This window comes from Chelonia mydas, chromosome 16 (assembly GCF_015237465.2).
Source record: "Chelonia mydas isolate rCheMyd1 chromosome 16, rCheMyd1.pri.v2, whole genome shotgun sequence".
Classification (NCBI taxonomy): domain Eukaryota; kingdom Metazoa; phylum Chordata; order Testudines; family Cheloniidae; genus Chelonia; species Chelonia mydas.
In genome coordinates, this window is record NC_057857.1 from 22,710,041 (window position 1) to 22,729,308 (window position 19,268).

The window sequence follows — 19,268 nt, forward strand, 5'->3', positions numbered from 1 at the left end:
AGTACTTGTGGCACCTTAGAGACTAACCAATTTATTTGAGCATAAGCTTTCGTGAGCTACAGCTCACTTCATCGGATGCATACTGTGGAAACTGGTCTTCTGCAGTTTCCACAGTATGCATCCGATGAAGTGAGCTGTAGCTCACGAAAGCTTATGCTCAAATAAATTGGTTAGTCTCTAAGGTGCCACAAGTACTCCTTTTCTTTTTGCGAATACAGACTAACACGGCTGTTACTCTGAAACAAGGTTTATCAGAGGCTTTTCAGTACTTGCATTTGAAGATTTGAGGAAAGAAAAGAACCATTCTGAAAGCAAGTGTTGGTGGGTATCGGAGTAGCAGCCGTGTTAGTCTGTATTCGCAAAAAGAAAAGGAGTACTTGTGGTACCTTAGAGACTAACCAATTTATCTGACATAAGCTTTCATGAGCTACAGCTCACTTCATTGGATGCATTCAGTGGAAAATACAGTGAGGAGATTTATATACACACAGAACATGAAAAAATGGGTGTTATCATACACACTGTAAGGAGAGTGATCACTTAAGATGAGCTATTACCAGCGGGGGGGGGAAGGAAGGTTAGCAAGGGGGGGGACCTTTTGTAGTGATAATCAAGGTGGGCCACAAAAGGTTTTCTTCCCTCCCCCCCTCTCCTGCTGGTAATAGCTCATCTTAAGTGATCACTCTCCTTACAGTGTGTATGATAACACCCATTTTTTCATGTTCTCTGTGTATATAAATCTCCCCACTGTATTTTCCACTGAATGCATTCGATGAAGTGAGCTGTAGCTCACGAAAGATTATGCTCAAATAAATTTGTTAGTCTCTAAGGTGCCACAAGTCCTCCTTTTCTTTTTGCGAATACAGACTAACACGGCTGCTCCTCTGAAACCTGTCATGCTGCTGTGTAAATCTTTGAGTAGAGTTTGCTTAGCTGAAAAAAGTAGTGCTTACACAATTTTAAAGTATTCCTGTATCTGATGAAGAAATTTCACATTTTTGTCATGTCTAGGTTCTGGCTTAAATGAACTTTTCACAAATGTGATAAACACAAATGTACCGTTCAGGATTGATAATTTCAGCTTTTCATATTTTTTACTTCCCGTTGGGTGTCTTTCTCTAAAAATTAATTTTGGTGATTCTAAGGGCAGGTCTACCCTCGAAGCGCTACATCAGCACAGGTGCCCCAGTGCAGCTGCACCGCTGTACTGTGTCTGGTGAAGACACACTGTGCCGACAGGAGACGCTTCGGTCGCTTTGACTTGCGTTGCTCAAAGGGGAGTCTTTTTCACACCTTTGGGTGATGTAAGTTACATCAATTTAAGCAGTAATGCAGAGCTGCCCTTAGTTTGATAACTTGGACAAGACTGTGATGCTGTAACTAGTAAATACTTTATGGACTTGCCTGTTTCCCAAAATAATTGTCAAAGGAAAGTGGTATTGATTCCCACCCCCCATCTCCTGCATGATACAAATAGTGTATTTTCATATGTGACAAACCTATAGGTAGAATTTTGATGTATGACAAAATTAAAATTTTTAAAAAATTAAATACAAACAAGGATGAAAAATGGAAGAGTCTATTTGCATGATAGTGTAGGTGGCATTAGGATCGTCATGATTACCAGCCTGCACCATCGTAGACTAGCTGAAGAACTCTGGTTGTCTCTTTCATGGGATAGCAAACGCCACTCAAGAGCAAAAAGCTAGAACCAGCTCTGCTTAGTGATCTTGTTGAGAAATTCCTCAGGCCAGAATATTCTACTGAACCAGGTCCCCGTACTGAAACAAAAGGACCTGAATTTTGTAGTGCTTAAATAGAATCCAAATATTAATGGATAAAGTTGTTTGATCCCCCTTCCTCTCTCTCCCCCCACCCCCCTCTGTTTAGACGTATGTTAGTCTTGTGCTTCAGGGAGGCGGTAGGAACAGCAATAACAACACTCTGAAGGTGTGAGAGTGATAAAAACAGGGACTGTCTTTGTCATGTCCCTGTCGCCTGCATTATTTATGAGCTGTTATAAAGCTGATGTAACAGAGTGTTGCTGTATAACCCACTGGAGAATTTTGGCTTTCTGGTAAATGTCAGGCAAATCTTATTGGACATGACATTTAGAAAATTACCACTTGTGGTCTAACATATCTTCACTTAAATACTTTAATGAGAATTAAGCTAATATTATGGTGTAAATAATACTTTATCCATCATCCTCTGCAGTTCTGCTGCACTCCACTCTTAGGTTTTGATTTCAAACTGCTGCAAGCTGTCAGGTTTGCCTTTTGGCGAATTGCACAGTTGCACCCTTTCGCAGTTGATCTGCAAGATAAATTTTTGCAATTATTTGATTCAGATAACTTTCATATAAAATGCTGAATGTCACAACGGGCACCAGCTGTCTGTATCAGGAGGGACAAATACAAGATGGGCATCTTTCAACCAATCTAGCACCTTTATTCCTCCTCCTAAGAATTTTCACTAAAAATTTTAATTGTATGGTATAAAACAAATATAATGGTAGAGTATCATAAGGGTGCACAACACCTTATCCAAAAAATCACATGTGCCTGTCCAGAGGAGATCACTATATTCTAAATTATACCTTACATGGCAAAGGATGACAGTAATAAACATTAAACAACTAAGTTTTATCCGATGAAGTGAGCTGTAGCTCACGAAAGCTCATGCTCAAATAAACTGGTTAGTCTCTAAGGTGCCACAAGTACTCCTTTTCTTTTTAAGGTTTATATGCATCTTATTGGTTCTGTGTATGTAAATATATACACAAAGAATTGGTTTAGCGTCTGGAGTGAGGGTCACTAAAGAGAGGCAAGTACTGGCCAGCAATGGAAAGGTAACTGAAAGAAGTGAGTTTTGAGAAGAGATTTAGAGGGTGAGGTGCACGGTTAGAGAAGCTATTCCAGCAGTGTCTGCCCTGGATTATACTGGCGATAACTCAGTGCCTGGCTTTATTTACATCTTGGGGAATAGCACGTAAAACTACTCCAGATAAGTATAGACAGTTTATGGCTGTGATGTGAGGTGGTGATCATGATTATGATTAATTTATGTGTGTTCTGACAATGCTCAGAGGCCCAAAGGATTGGGACTCCATTGTACTATGTGCTATACAAAACTGTGATAGGGCAGTCTTTGTCCCGAAGAGCTTACAGTCTCAGTTTTTGCTTCCCCTGTAGTCTGTTTTTATTTTTGAGACAGTTTGGCTTTCCCAAGGGTTATGTCTATGTGTGAACTCTTAGGGATATATTATTACATCGGAATTGGGGATACCCAGTTGATTCCATGTTAGTTTTGGGAGGCTGGGGGAAGAAAATGGAGACATTGATTTTCTTTGTTAATAGACTGTACGTTAATGATGAACATCTACAAGATGTTGATTTTTAAAAAAAAATCCTTTGTTACTTAAGGCAAAATACTCCAGACATTTGTTGTTTTGAGGCATTAAATATGTTTTGCAAGGTAATTAAGGAGATTAATGCTAATTATAATTGGTGTCCATTCAAAAATGTCAAACCTATTTAAGCATATTTTTCATAATGGTTGTTAATTAGTGAATTGCATTGAAGTTTACATACACAGAGAAGGAGTTAAATGCTAATCAGAAGATGAGCCATGCTGCCATTGATCTGGTGGACATGAGCAGTTGACTAACATGAGTCCAGCAGTGAGACAGATATGTTGCTTCTTCACTGATCTTTTATTTATTTCCTTCCACAGTATTTTAAAAAGCAGAAACGGTTAATCCCGGAAAGGACGGTGTGGAAATATTTTGTGCAGTTATGCAGTGCAGTTGAACACATGCACTCCCGCAGGGTGATGCACAGAGGTAACATTAATTCAGTCTCTTTTCACTGAATAATAATATAATGTTCCAATTAGTAAGCGCCCACATTCAAAAACAATTATGCTGATGTTCAGTCAATGCATGTTTAGAGATAGACTGGTGTTGGCGAGATGGATTTCTCCTTGTCTTTTGCCTCATTGTTAGAGGATTCAGTCCGAGGTGAGTATAGTATTATGAAGATGAGCTGCTTTCTATTCCATCACTGATATTAACTAGAAGTGTCAAACCTGCCATTACAAACATGTCAGAAGTAAAATGCTGAGACTAGTGGATGCAGCGAATGCTAAGAAATAGTCTTAATTATATTTAGTTCGACCGTAGAGAGAGTTTAGAGGAGTTTTTCTGTCTCATATGCGGATTTGGGAATATTAATATAAATATGTTCCAGACTTTTTTTTATCCCATTCTCAATGTTCATTAATTATTTTTCTAGCTCTTGTCTTAGAACTTTTCATCACTTTGGGCTCTATCCAAAAATTACTTTCCCCCTTATAGTACAAATGAAATGTTTTGTGAAGGACTTGACCCAGGAAGTGCAAATGCACCACAAAGGAGCAAATACCAATCTCTGCTGCTCATTAATTCCGTTCCCTTTACAAGTGGCGAGTGCCTCACTCAATTCGCCAGCAAAGAGAGAACTAGAATTCCGCTCCTACGTAGTCGCCTCTTGCAGCCTTCCAGGTATGCCTGATTTAGACTACAATAAATGATAGTAGTCTGTCATATATACAGTCTACTATAATTCAGGGGGAAAGAGGATTCACTAGTGCATACCATGACTTGGGTTTAGCTTGGGGAAACTGAGCTTCACTTACTTTGACTGTCTTATAAGCTGACAAAATATTTTGTATAAAGCCCCCTGTGGTGTCCTCTTGGGCAGGATGTGTTGGGCAGAGTGAGAGCTCTGCTTTGTGAGTGAGATGCATACTCTGCTGGGAGGGCTAGCTACATTAACGTCCAAGTTTTTAGTTGCTTTTCTGAAGAGAGCCTCTCCCTCTTCCCCCATTGACTCATTTTCATTGCAAAGATGAGGGAAGGGTCTGAGTGAAGCGAAGGCAATTCAGCGCTTTCCTGCGTTGCTTTTACGTTATTAGACTTGTAAAACTAAATTGTGCATTTTTTTTTTTTGTAAGGGAGATGGGGGGAAGCTGTCTGAGACATCCTAAAAAAAAAAAAAAAAGAAAAAACTTAAAAAAAAATCCAATCCCCCTACCCTCTCCTTGATTAGAACCTGCTGTTCCAGTTTAGAATGATCTTTGCATCAAATGTTGGACTTGAACAGTCACTCGTCAGACATTTCTGATTAAAAATGCATTGTGCTAATGCACTGTTGGCTTATGATTTCTTTGAGTTTCCCCAAAATAGTTGCCTCATACAAAACTCTACAGGGAGAGTGTTACATCTTCTTGTCCTAGCCCTGGAAGCCATTTCTGATTCAATGTAAGGTATGAGGCATTGCAGGGGGCTTGCGTTATTTTTACTTTATAAGATGTTCGGATGTTGAAGACAACGTGATCCATGTGGTAGAAACATTCTGCATTCAGATTATGACATTTGTTTCGCTGTATGAGGGTCTCAGCAGGGGTCAGTGTGCTAATGCCTGAGCCGAACTCTGTTGGAGTCAATAGAAAGAGCCCCAGGTTGGCTCTGGATCAGTCTCATATCCGGATCCCTATATAGTGATGTATGCAGTGTTTAGAATGGAAAGACCACTCCGTTACTCAAAATTTTTAAATCAAGGTTAGATGTTTTTCTAAAAGATATGCTCTTGTTTACCACAGCTGTTGGACTTGAAGCAGGAATTATATGTATGGAAATCCTATGGCCTGTGTCGTGCAGGAGGCCAGATTAAATTATCATAATGGTTCCTTCTGGCCTTAAAAATCTATTAACCAACATTTAAACAATCAGCCATTTTTAAAAATGAGAAAATTATTAAGTTAGGCTACTGAAGTGGACTCTTGCTTGGCATGTTCCCTGCATGCTTGTAACTGCATGTTCTATTCACAAGCTAGTTCCAACCCATTGCAGTGCATTTCAATGTGAAAGACACACACAAAATCACATTAATGTATCTTACAAACGCATTTGTTACTTACCAGGGGACTGATATTCAGTGAGCAAATTGATAATCAAAGGGAGTGAGTGGCAGAATGAACCATGTACAAGCTCATCCTAATTAGGTGACTTCCCTCTCGTATCCTCAAAATGTACTGAGTGTAATATGGCTCCACCTTCATTAGGAGGGCCTTCCCTCTATTAAGCAACCAATTTTGTTGGGCCCTTGAGTGGCCATTTCTGACAGAAGTCAGAACTGACAATAAAATCCAACTTCCCTAGGCCCCCCCCCCCCCCCAACTTAACCACAAGACCAGCCTTCCAATAGAACAAACATGTCGCTAACATACAGTTTGCAAATTTGCATCTTAAGCTTGATACAAAAAATATAGAACTTCTGTGTAAATCACTGTCCCATTCACAAAATATGGATCAGTTTAGGACATGTAAATCAACCTTTGATATAAGGGGAAAGTCAACCATAATAAATAGTTCTCTGTGTAAATGTGACATTTCCAAAGGGAAGCTGGACTTAAATATTTCTTTGATTTCCGTGAGTGAGAGAGATTACCTCTTTTGTTATGCTGTTTTCTGACAACTTTTCCATTGCTAATATTTCTGCTGCACTGAGAAGTATATTCTGTTTTTTTTTATGCAACTTGAAGTCTTGGAAGATTCAGCCTATCAAAGCTGTGCAGAAACATGGTTCTGATTGAGTCTCTCTTCTGTGCAGAAAAGGCTCTAGGCTATGTTTCTATTGCGGTATTACAACAGATAACCTTTTGTGGCTTTGACCTTCTCCTTGTCCCTTGTTGCAGACATAAAACCAGCCAATGTGTTTATAACAGCCACAGGAGTGGTGAAGCTGGGAGATCTTGGATTAGGCCGCTTTTTTAGTTCTAAAACCACTGCAGCACATTCCTTAGGTAAGATGGCATTTCTAGCTATTAAACACACTTACACAATGTATAACTGTGACGTTCAAACAAAGTGATATCTGTCCTCTTAATGTGACAAAGGTTGGTTCAGTGGGTACCTCTGACATGTTTTCTGTGATACAAGTTGTAAGTGCTGTTTATATATATATATATATATAGTGAGAGAGAGAGTTTCTTTATGCAAATTTTAAATAGTTTTTTTAGTTAAAACTCTCCATGACATTTTTTTCTGCAGCATTGTTCACCGTGGTAAGTATAATGGTTTCTAATATGTGACTAGGTTGTCATAGGCATCTTTCTTTATCTAAATAGCACGTCTGAGTGTGTGATGCAGTGTGATGTATTTAGAGGATTAATAAACAATAAGATCCAAGATACCTTCTCCCTTTCCTTAATTTCTTTTTTGTACTGATACCAACTGTTGCACCACCACCTTCTTTTGGTAATGTTGATCAGCTCACTCCCTCCAAGATGAGATTGCAATTGCTCTCTGAGAATGGGAAGTGTGTAAAAGCATTTTTCATTGAAGCCCTTCAATTCACCAGTTCCAAACAAGGATGTTTTCTCAAACAACCACCATAACATCTCAGAGCAACATAAAGCTCTTAGACCTGAGCTGAGTTTCAGGTGAAGGTGTGCGTTTTCTAAACGCTTCCCATGAACCTGCTCAACAGCAGCTTGGTTTAAAGGTGACATGCTTTCATAATAAGCTGGTTAAAAATAGTGCAGTAAGGCTTTGAAGTTTTCTGCTATGCAATTATATGTCTTTCAAAATCATCCACTGTCCTTGTGTGGTGGTTTGTTTCATAATACTCTTAGTGGCATCTGCAGAAGTACTTTTGACCTTTCTGTCTTTAGGAATGACATCACTGTAAGCCTTCATCCCCTGCAATGGGGAGGTAGGGTGTGTGGTATCTAATTTGATACATCTACTGGACAGATTTTAACAGCACTGTGACAATCTAGTGGTCAGGCAATGGTAGAGGAGAGCAAAGTGGAAGACTTCAGTGTGGCAATGGCAGTTCTTTTGTATCTCTTAGGAAATAAATATACATTCTGTCTCCGGGGCTGTCAATCTGGCACCTTTCATCAGCCTAAAATTCATTTTATGAACAAAGTTTGTTTCTCAGGGAGGTTTTCTGTAAGCTCCTGATCCCCACACGGGTTGATACTGCAGTTGGGATATATCCATCCTTATACAGTATACCGCAATAAGATTTGTAGTTTTAGGATACAGTTGCAGCAGTGTCTGTATAATTACTGTTTGTTTCCAGCAGTGCTTACATTGTGCTAGATAGTTACTATATGTAAGACAACCTGCTTTCTGCCGCAAAGAGCTTACAGTGCTGAATATTCAAGCTTCTGTAAAGGACACGAAATCAATATTCCACTAATTGCCCAGCAAACTCTTTTGGTTGGGGTTTTTCAGAAACATGAATCTGCAGTCTCTCTGACTCAACAACCATTACTCTTATTCCAGTTAGATAATTTATGGAGCAGCACTGGCTTCAGTGAGAGAGGGTTAACTGTCCTTTCTTTCCCGTTTTGGTGATTCATTGCATTTGTAGTCAAAAGGGGAGGGGAGAAGGGATCTTGCTCTGTTATCCTGGCTAAGAAAATAGATCTTTTCAGTTATCTGGCTTGCTTGACAAATAAGAATCTTGATCACGCTCTGGACATGATACTATATTGAAGGTTTGGCTAAATTGGTCATTGACAGAACTATGGTGTTAATGTTCTCTGGGCAGTAGTTTGAATTGTAGCTAATAGTGGCTAATATCAGCCCTTAATTGGATCTTTTAAAATGGAATTGAACCCTGAAAAGGGGTGGGTGGGTGCGTGAATGTGTGTGATTAGATGAGGACTGTTCAGAATTCCACAGATGCGGCAGAAGAAACTACCATTTTTATTCCTTTTCATACAGGAATAACAATAGTAGGTTTCACTCTCTTGCCATCAGGCTCATTATTTGAAAAACAGGCAAAGGGTTAAAGTGCTTTGAGCTCAGCAGCATGGTCGGTGGAAGGCACAAGATGCAAAGTGCATTATGGTGATTTAGGCTTCTCTTTGTCTTGTCATAAGTTTTCAAGAGAGAACAATGGCCATTGATACCTGGTGGTATCTTCTTCTTCCTAGAGTTAGGTTGTTTTACTTGATAGTACTTAAAACCTCCCACCTCTGTAGCAAACCAGGTTTTGAGGATCCATTTCCTTTGGAAGTATTTCAGAAACATTTCTAATTACTTGCTTTAACAAGGCATTAAGCATCTGCTACTGTAGCATGAAAACTAAGCCTAAAAGGATCCAAGCTGATCCAGACTTAGGATGAGATGAAATGCACAACACACACCATTTTATTTAACAAAGTGTGTGATGACATAGTGTGTGTGTACTGATGTTTGTATATAGATGTCTGTAATATGTACATGTAGATTATTAGACTGTGTACACACACAATTTATTTGAGCACTGTCAGTGTTTGGTGTGCTGTACAGATTATAATGGAAGACTCTGCCCCAAGAAGTTTACTGTGAATTAGACTGGCATACACTTACAGCATACAATACACTTGGTGAGTGGAAAGTAAAGGCCCAGTGTAGTGCAGATGTCATTTGTGTTGTTGTGTTATGCACATAGCTGTTCATGTTAATGCATTGAAATAGTAAGTGGGGGAGTTGTATTTAGTACCACTATAGGATTTCACTGCATTTTTTTTACTTCTCTGATTTCTTGAGAGAGAGATTCTTCAGTGCTGTGGGCCACAGTACCTGTGTAGATAGATAGATAGAACTTCTATACAGGATATTTTTTTTACCCTCACAGTGAGAGGGAATTGGAAATTTAGAGCATAATTAATTGTTGTACATTATTAATGCAATACCTTCCGCACTAAAATGTAAATTGTTGCATGGATACCATGTGACTGTTAATATACAAGTATCCGATAAGTGCTTTATCTCATCCAGTACTTATTTCTAACACCGAAACTTCATATCAATTGTGGAAAATTAATTTACTATGTTGTTACAAAGATATTAGAGTGATGAAAACAAATAGAAATGGATATAAAATTAGCAAAGCAAACTATAATTACTTGTTATAAAAGTATCAGGGGGTAGCCGTGTTAGTCTGGATCTGTAAAAGCGGCAAAGAGTCCTGTGGCACCTTATAGACTAACAGACGTATTGGAGCATAAGCTATCATGGGTGAATACCCACTTCGTTGGATACATCCGACAAGGTGGGTATTCACCCATGATAGCTTATGCTCCAATACGTCTGTTAGTCTATAAGGTACCACAGGACTCTTTGCTGTTGTTATAAAAGGCAGCCCTGCTAAAAATCAGACAGTAAGAGATGCAGTAGGAATTTTCAAAAACCTATGACAAATGTAAACTTGTTCTCATTACCCAACAAACCTCCTTAAATATCACTGTAATCACACACTTCTGTTTATTCCCCTATTTCCACAATTCGAGTGGTGTGATTCCAACGTTTTCAAACAGTTCCTATGTTTGAATAATACACCTTTCTAGTGTATGCAAGATGATAAACAGCATGAATGGTTTTTTCCTTTATATTAAGGGACTGTATATAAAATTTGATATTTCATGTAAACTTTGTTACTGTGCATTATTTATAAAGCTCTAGATGACTATATGGTTTGCATCATACCGATACAAGATTTTAGTTTTTGAGAGCCTAAAGCGTTTACTATTCCAGAGCATTGTTTATCTTTTTAACTCTGTCACCTCTTTTTAAATAAAAGGTGTGATCACCTCAGAGAGGTTGCTTCTTTTCTTTTCCTAGTTAATTATATCTATATATTGTATTAACACATTCAAAAATACTGAAGTCTTATCTCACTAAAGAGCAAGTGCCTCTATTTAAGTTCTTTACCTTTAGTTCCCAAGGTCAGTTTTGGACTACACAAGGTGTTTATTTCACTCTGTATTTCTCACATTCAGCAGAAGAGTCTAGCTTAAATTGCCGCTACCTGCACTGAATCGACATTTATTTGGTAATTGTGTCACGTGCACCAGTGAGGTTTTTAAGCATACAGAAAAACAGAGAAGACGTATGAACCTTTGTGGTTATAAAAAGATGTAATAGCAAGTGAGGTACTTCTAAAATGTACGTACTCAAAATATTAGGACAGTTTTATTTTACTGTCAGATTTCAGTCTAGAAAGTATTTATAAAAAGAGAAAAAAAATCCCCATCAGAGTAAGTTAAAATCACATCATCAGGAATGGGCAAAAATATGATCATGTCCAATAATTTGATTTTATCTAGTTTGACTGCTGTGCTTATTATATTAATAAGAATAAATTGGGGCTTGGAAACTGGCCGAACATGTAAACCAGGCTTGTGACCTTTATCAGAGCTCGTCTTTCTTAATTGAGAAAGGGCATGTAGTAAGAGTTGAAGCTCCTCTCTGTGGATCCTGCCCTTCCTCCAAAGAATTAGCATCCTGAAAGCAAAATGAATACCAATGTGAAAAGGTAAAGGAATCTAGGTTTCCAAGGGGGAAAAGAGCTGTTTAGAGTGATGCTTGTTTCCAAATAAAAAGTACATTCTTGCGTCCAAAAGATATTTTGTTTGGAGAAAAATAATAATTGGAGTAATAGCAGGTTTTATGTAATTGGCTAGATTTGTAGTTTTGTAGCAGCAAGAAACAGAGTCTGGTTTAGAAAGGTTTTTTTCATTTGAAAATTTACATTTTAGTAAGTGCGGATGATATTTCATACATATTTTATATTTAAGATAGCTAGATATAGATAGATATGATCTTATACAGGCCTAGTCTGTGGTATCTGATACTTCCTGTAGCTATGTTGCCCTAGCAACCACCCTGAACCATAATTTCTAAGGCTGCTGACCCATGAATTGAACACAGGGCTTATGCAAATATATTCATCTAATTTTTTTCTTTCTTTGTATTTCCTAATCTCAGACTGGCATGAAAGGGCATTCGGCAGTACCACAACCCGTCTGACAGGTGTACTATCTGGCTGTGGCAGCACAGCCGCCTCAGTGTCAGAAATGGAAGCCATAATTAGAGCAAGGAACAGAATGAACGTCAAACGAATTACCAGGCAGCAGATCATATTTGTCAGGAAGGATTGCATACATAACAATTAAGTGACAGTACACGCCGGGGTAATGAAAGAAAAATGAAAGATTTGCCCATACACCGCTCACAAGATACAAGCGAGTGTCTTGCTTGGAGCAACAGCAGGCTGCATGACAAATTATGTGGCCGGATTTTGAGGCTCCTGTTTCACCACCATAGTCTGCATTCATAAAACAAGAGAAAGTGAGGCCCACTTCCTGATAGACAGACCTGCAAAAACAAATGAACAAACAAACAAAAACTTGGATGCATGCTGGTCCCACTTGGCCCTGACTGCAGTAAAACCAGCACCCTGTATTAATAAGGAAGGGAAGTGTGTTGGATGAATGGTAAACCCCACAAATAAAATGGTCAAATCGACTTTTCCTAGATGGTTAGAGGAATAACATGTGGGAACTTGTAGGGTACCACATATTCTGCTGCTGCTCTTTTCACTGTAAAGAGATCCCTTGTTCTCAAAGTCTGTGTTTATTGCAGGGACCACTCTTCATTGCTCAGTGCATTACCTGAAATCTTCCACATTTTAAAGCAAACCCTTGCAGCTGAATTACTTACTAAGGTGTATTTTATTAGCTGCCATTGCCAGGTAGCAGTGCTGCCCTTCTGTCCTGTCTCCAGTTAAAGAAATTGCTCTCTCCCTCCCTGGATAAATCCCAGGTTTTAGCTGGAAAGGAGAGTGGAGATGCATATCATTAAAACTTCCAGTTATTAAGATTTTTTCCCCAAAACAGAGAGAGTCTTTGGTAAGTGGGATTTTTTTAAAACTTCATTTCTTTGGAGAAAATATTGCTTAACCCTTTTCACGAAAAACAAAAAATGCACATTCCAATTCTTTTGTTTATTGCAGTGCATGCGTAATTACATTTAAAATCTTTCCTTTTGCGTAGGTATTTCCCTTTTTGTACCATATGGTACCCCCTTGACTCCCCATTTCCCTGCTAGGTACAAGAAGTTATTAAATTTAACCTAATGCCTCCTGTCCAGTAACAAAAGTGAAATCAGATGTAACAATTGGATTTCTGTTGTTTCCCACCCACGGTGCATAGCAGCTTCAGAGTTACAGTGGCTTTCTTCCAGCAAGTAACAGGAATGAGCAGAGTTGCAGTTTTCCCACACTATCTTTTCCATATGCTGCTCTTTAAACTTGTCTTAAAACCCCGTTGTAAAGACCATGTTACACATTTCATCATTCCTTTTCTGAACTTCAGTGAGATGAGCAAAAAGAGGAATAAATCATCAGTGCATGGTATTCTATCATGCTTTGTGTAAAGCTGTTAAATACGTCCCACAGCATAAGTTAGGACAGTTTTAAGAGAAGATTGTAAACAGCAGAACATGGTCAAATATTGACTAAAAATTGAACACTAAATTGATGTAGTTTTGGTTTCTTTTTAAATGTACCAAACATTTACCTGGTACAACAATTAAATAGCTTATAGATAATTTCCATCAATGTTAAAATTGACTGCTTTTTTATTAAATTGATTACCGTATTTTTTTATTAATGAAAATCCTGTCTGGTGGTATAATCAAAAATTGCAGGTTTGCATAAAAATGTTGAAAAAAAAATACTTCGACATTTGTTTTGCCAAATAGACTCTCATTTCCTTGTGTCAGAGCAGATTTTCTTTTTGGGGATACCACCATACATGTCAGACCTTCTCAAAACAGAACACACAAATAGCCATTGATCAGACTGAGTGTGGGTTGCTGAATACGCATTCCTTCTGTGTTATCTGCTCTGCTAGAGGGCAATGAGGGAGTACGCCTTTTGTCTTGAGAAGATCTGGTGCACAAATACACTGGTCCCCATTGTTCTGCTTGCCAAGCCAGTGTGCCATTCCAAGCAGATTCATGGTACATTTAGAACTGCAATGACTAGAAAACAGGCCTCATTGAGAAACAAAGGACAGAGGAAACCTGTGCTTAAAATTTTAATTGCCCATCTTTTCAGTGTTCTGAGAATGTTTGTTTGTTCTTTTGGTATATGCAGTAGATACAGTATTTGTGGGATAAAATGCAAACTTCTAATCAAAGAATTGTTGGTTAATTTATTGTTATGGTTAATAGATATAATTGGAGTACATAATAGATAAAAGGATTTTTGATTATTTGCAGTAGGTGGATTGTTCCTAATGGAATACTGTCTGTGCTGTATCACAACTCTTTGTAATCTACTTGTTGCATTAATCTCTCATAATTCCTTTTCTTATTTGCATGTAATCTTCTTGCTGTAGGAATAAGTAGATTTCAATCAAATCTTCCTTTAAGTTATTGGAATGGAACTCATACTTCAGGGTGATACCTGAAGGAATTTAGAGTAAACTTATTTCATGCTTTTGACCATTCTTTCACCTTTATCTTGCTTGTAAGAATCTGCATAGACTCTGCTATGGAGACAGCATGCTCGTCTCCTGTCAGAAACTCAGCAATCTTGTGGTAGTTCTACAACTAATGAATGAATAAAGCCAGAGCAACATAAAGTGCTATGCCATCTCAATTTGACTTGACTGAGTCTCTCAAACTGTTGCTGGATTTTTCTTTTTCTTGTAACAGGAGAAGCTGCAGTGCATCCAGTCTCAACTGACCACTTTCATTATTGTAGACCATGCTTATCCTGGGTGATTGAGGCTAGGAGACAATTGCTGGGTGTTTATAGGTTTCAGAGGGGTAGCTGTGTTAGTCTGCATCAGTAAAAATGAGGAGCTCCTGTGGCACCTTAGAGACTAACAAATTTATTTGGGCATAAGCTTCCATGGATTATATCCCACGAAAGCTTATGCCCAGATAAATTTGTTAGTCTCTAAGGTGCCACAAGGACTCCTCGTTGTTTTTTTGGATGTTTACAGTTTAAGGTTTCAAGAGATTACAAAGGACTAGGAGTAGGTGAACTGTCTTAAAAATCTTAATAGTAGCTTACAAAAGTAAGAGTTCAGTGCCTTTCAATAGGAAGATTAGGATTCTTTTCAGTAAGTGTGCATCAAAGTATGAAAACTTTTTGTTTTGGGATTTAGACCCTCATGTAGCAATCTGATGACTAGACTCCTTCTTAGGATAGCTGTAAATTCTCCTATGTAACAATTTACAGGCTTATTTTAAGAGATGAGGCACTTGAGAGTTGTGAGTACTGATTTCCTCTTTGAATTAGGGCCTTTGATTTTACTTGTACGAAATAGATATTATGCTTGAACGATATTAAAAAGTGATTTTCTAACTCTTTAGTTATGACGCTTCAATATGTGTCTTGCATATCAATGGCAAGACAACAATCCTCAACATTTTAAATTATTTATTTGAAATATTTCTTAAACTAAGTTAGACCTGTGTGGCATCTGAGTTTTCTGAGGCCTGGTCTTCGCCTTTTCAGATGTAATGAGCATGTTTCAAAAACTACAAGTATTTCAAAACATTGCAAAGTATGTTTAGAGAGAAGTGGGAACATCTCTGGAATGAAGGAATGCTTTAATCAGTTTTACCCTGTGGAGGCCCATGTTGTGTTCCGATATTTCTTGGTTTGAAACTGGGAATACTCTAAAGACACAATAAAGGTCAGAATTTGTTAGGTTCTTCTTTCATATTCAGAACTCTGTTCACTGCTGGGAGAAAGCAAAGCGATAGATTCAGAAACACAGTTCAGTATTTCCTTGTCAAATTGCCTTTCAGTTTATATCACAGCCAGTTGTGACTCTGGCATTTGATTGACCAATTTCAAGTAGATACTTTAATTTTCTATATTTTTCAAAACCACATAAACCCTCTAAAATATTTTGAAACTCTCTGTACCCTTTTCAGTCTGACAATCTGCCTGAAGGCAATGGGAGGGCTGTGTGAGAGAACATGGCCACAGGAGAGTGTCGAATACCTTAGTTTTAAGCTAAGAGAAGAATAGAGGGAGAACCCTAACAGTATAAATTAGATTTTGTCCTTGTTTCAGTTTGTGAAGAACCAGGAAACAGTTTCATAGGGAACTCTGATCCCTGAATACATTGTATTTGCACAGGAAAGAACTCTGATAGAACCCAGCATACGAAAAGTTAAAACAAACAAAAAAACTCACATTAAAACCAAGAAGCCAGCAGTGATGATTTTAATGATGACAGAAGACGCCCCTCATGCTACCTTAAAGTGCTATACAAGGATGGGTGAGCATTGTCACCACCATGTTACAGAAGGGGAAACCAAGGCCTAGAAGTGACATACCCATTTGTCCCGAAGTGATTCAGTGGCAGAGTTGGGAAAAGAACCTAAATCTTTTTACTCCTAGTTTGATTCCATAGTCTCACACTCCCAGTTTGACTCAAAGAATATTTGAGAGGGAGGGAATATGAATCTTACATTTACAGTACTGCCTTTGCATATATTTTTGAGATGTGGGAAACAAATGGGCTAGCTGCCCATAATCTACCTGCTGAAGAATCAGCCTCTCCTTCACTTGGATGTTACAAATGACCCAGAGGTGTTCTGGTGTCCTGGGGTGGTTTAGCTGTAGCAAATACATTACCTATGATAGAAGGAATAAGCATCGGTTTGATATCACTCAAGTATGGCAGTGTTCAAGAGAAGTGCTTAGATTTTCAGAGGTGGAATGGGAAGATGCTGACTTTAGTCATAAACCTCTCTACTGTTCTGTGACCTTTATAACTTAAGAAGCATTATTCTACCAGGTGGTGATTAATAGTGAATCTGAACAATATTTGGTATTTTCAGCAGGGCAAATGCCAAAGAAAGTTTCTGATTAATAGTCTCCGATTAGACTGTTCTTGTCAAATTGACTAATGTAATGCATTGGTGAGCCCTGGCTGATTAAATTGGAAGTCTTGTGCAGTTTTCTAGAAGATGCTCATTACAGGAGATTCCCACATAATGTTGGACAGGCCATAAAGAGAATTGGGCTTGTCAGTCTTTTATCATGACACTTATTTAAAAATTAATGTATCATTTTTGAAATGCAGAGACCTGCTTGTTCGTATATTTGCTGACAACACTACAGTAATGATAGGTAAATGTGCAAGGTAGAGTTTATAGAATCAGCTCAGGCATGGGCTGCCCCATAAACCTATTTAATATAATGGAACAGCGTAATGCACAAAAATCAAATAAGGAATATGACGCATTCATCCGTATTATAAACACTGTCATTCTGCCTTGATCGAAGATCGCTTTCAGGCATTATTCAAAACGACAATTTTAAATTGAACAAAGCCTTCCAAACAGACCCATGCTAACATGGAAGGCAAGGCCATAACTTTCAAGCCCACACACTGTTATTTACTGTGAGCTTGTCATGCAGTGACCCAGAACAACCGATTTCAAGAACACTTAAAGCTGTAGGCCACCAGTGGTACCAAAGCATTCTGACACACTGAGACTTATGGGAATAAGAGTATAAATGTTCTCCTTGTTTATTCCTACCACTGCATGTTCTGGAATTTACTCAGTTAATTTCAGACAGTAACGGGGTGGCATTCTCTCTGGCTCCTTCCAGTACTTGCAACTTTCTTGGCAGATCTGAGAAGAGGAGAAGCATAGAGAAGGCAGAGGTGGGGAAACATCTTATACATCAGTGTTCAGTGAAGAATTATGAAAACTCTTCACAACGATCTGCAGAGAATGCATAACTTTTGAGTTTCTGCTGCAGTTTCATGTTTTTAAACAGAAAAAATGTGTAAATGATGTGTGTCCAATGCAATTTTTTTTTTACAGAAAACAGCAAAGTGTACAGGAATTATGTAAAGTGATCAACTGGCCCGCTCTATGCATTTTACATGCAAATAGAAGGAGATCCATAGGAGGTCTGAGCTCTGTCTGCTTTCACAGTATTCTGTTGTCTTCCGTTATGTCACTGCATGCAGTTCATTAAAAGGTTTAGTAACTAATGAGAGGACTTGAGTCTATCCCATGTGCAGCTACCTTTTACAGGAAGCTAAATCAGGCCAAAACTGGGTCAAGGTCTATGTTGGAATATTCCTAGGTTGGGTAATAGTACTGGCTTAATAAGGAATGCTGTAATAGGGAGAGACTCATAGACCGGCATGGAGATGTAATAATTTCTGAAAGTCACTTTCCCTCTCACGCAATATGTACCTATGTTGAATTTGTGCAAATTAAATTTTCAACCAGAGATACATACCTCACTCAGATTCATGTAATTTCTTATTTGAATGAACTATAAATGCAAGTTAAGATTATGAGATTCAGAGAATATAGAATATCAGGGTTGGAAGGGACCTAAGGAGGTTATCTAGTCCAACCCCCTGCAAAGCAGGACCAATCCCCAATTTTTGCCCCAGATCCCTAAATGGCCCCCTCAAGGATTGAACTCACAACCCTGGGTTTAGCAGGCCAATGCGCAAATCACTGAGTTATCCCTCCCCCCACAAGATATGGTAACTGGTTACTGGCCACTGCTAGAAGCAGAATAGTAGACTGGAGGACCAAATGAGTGATCCAGTCAGGTACAGCAATTCTTCTTCCTATGTTATGCCGTATATTTTCTGACTATCGGAACTGTAATGAATTAATCCAGTAACTTCACATTCATGAAGTAGATTTTATTTCATTTTACTATTTTTATGTGAATTACACAGATCTGACAGCTCCTGCTTTGACAATATGCTTAGTATATTAAAATACGCCCCTTGTGAATAGCCCAGTATTAAAATGGCTAGGGTTTGGCACTGGTAGACTTCGAGACTCACCACACATTATGGGGAAGACTTGGGTTTGAGGCTAACCATGTGAATCTTGAAAGCAGCTGGGAGTGCTGTTTGGAGTTAGGTGCATGCTGCATCATTCACAAACACTTTCTAATGGATGAACATCTCAGGGATGATTAAAACCTTGGGCTGTAGGGGTCCATGCTGCAGTCATAGCTCCCAGAGGAGGATAGGAATCCATGTGTACGAGAGATGGGAAGGTAAAATGGAAGGACGGGGTGGAAATGTAATTACCTTCGTTACGTACACATACAGATATCTCTGTTATCAGCAGGGATCCACCCTGGAGCCTTCAGCACCAAAGACTCAGACCTCTCCCATTTGTGCCCTAGGAGTTCACCATGGATGACCATGGCATCTGTATGCCTATGTAGCCATGTTTCTGCTACAGAAGGGTTAGTGAAAGACTGACACACATTTGGACTGCCCCATGTTCCTTCACATAGGATGAGGGGTGAATAATGAGATCCCTTTTTGCCCATATGACAGGAAATCGCCCATTCATGTGGTAGGACTTTCAAGTCTTAAAAAATCAGATTATTTGGAAACTGATTACTTGG

The 19,268-nt window shown here is 38.6% G+C and overlaps 1 protein-coding gene across 17 annotated transcripts in view; it reads left to right on the top strand.

Moving 5' to 3' along the window:
- NEK6 (NIMA related kinase 6) overlaps positions 1-19,268 on the top strand; it is a 104,688-nt gene that overhangs the window by 66,449 nt on the left and 18,971 nt on the right. For all 17 annotated transcript variants that reach the window (XM_043530707.1, XM_043530708.1, XM_037879788.2 and 14 more), the window contains 2 exons: positions 3,736-3,844; positions 6,739-6,846. In XM_043530707.1, coding sequence (XP_043386642.1) covers positions 3,736-3,844; positions 6,739-6,846 — 217 coding nt within the window. The remainder of the gene's footprint in view (positions 1-3,735; positions 3,845-6,738; positions 6,847-19,268) is intronic.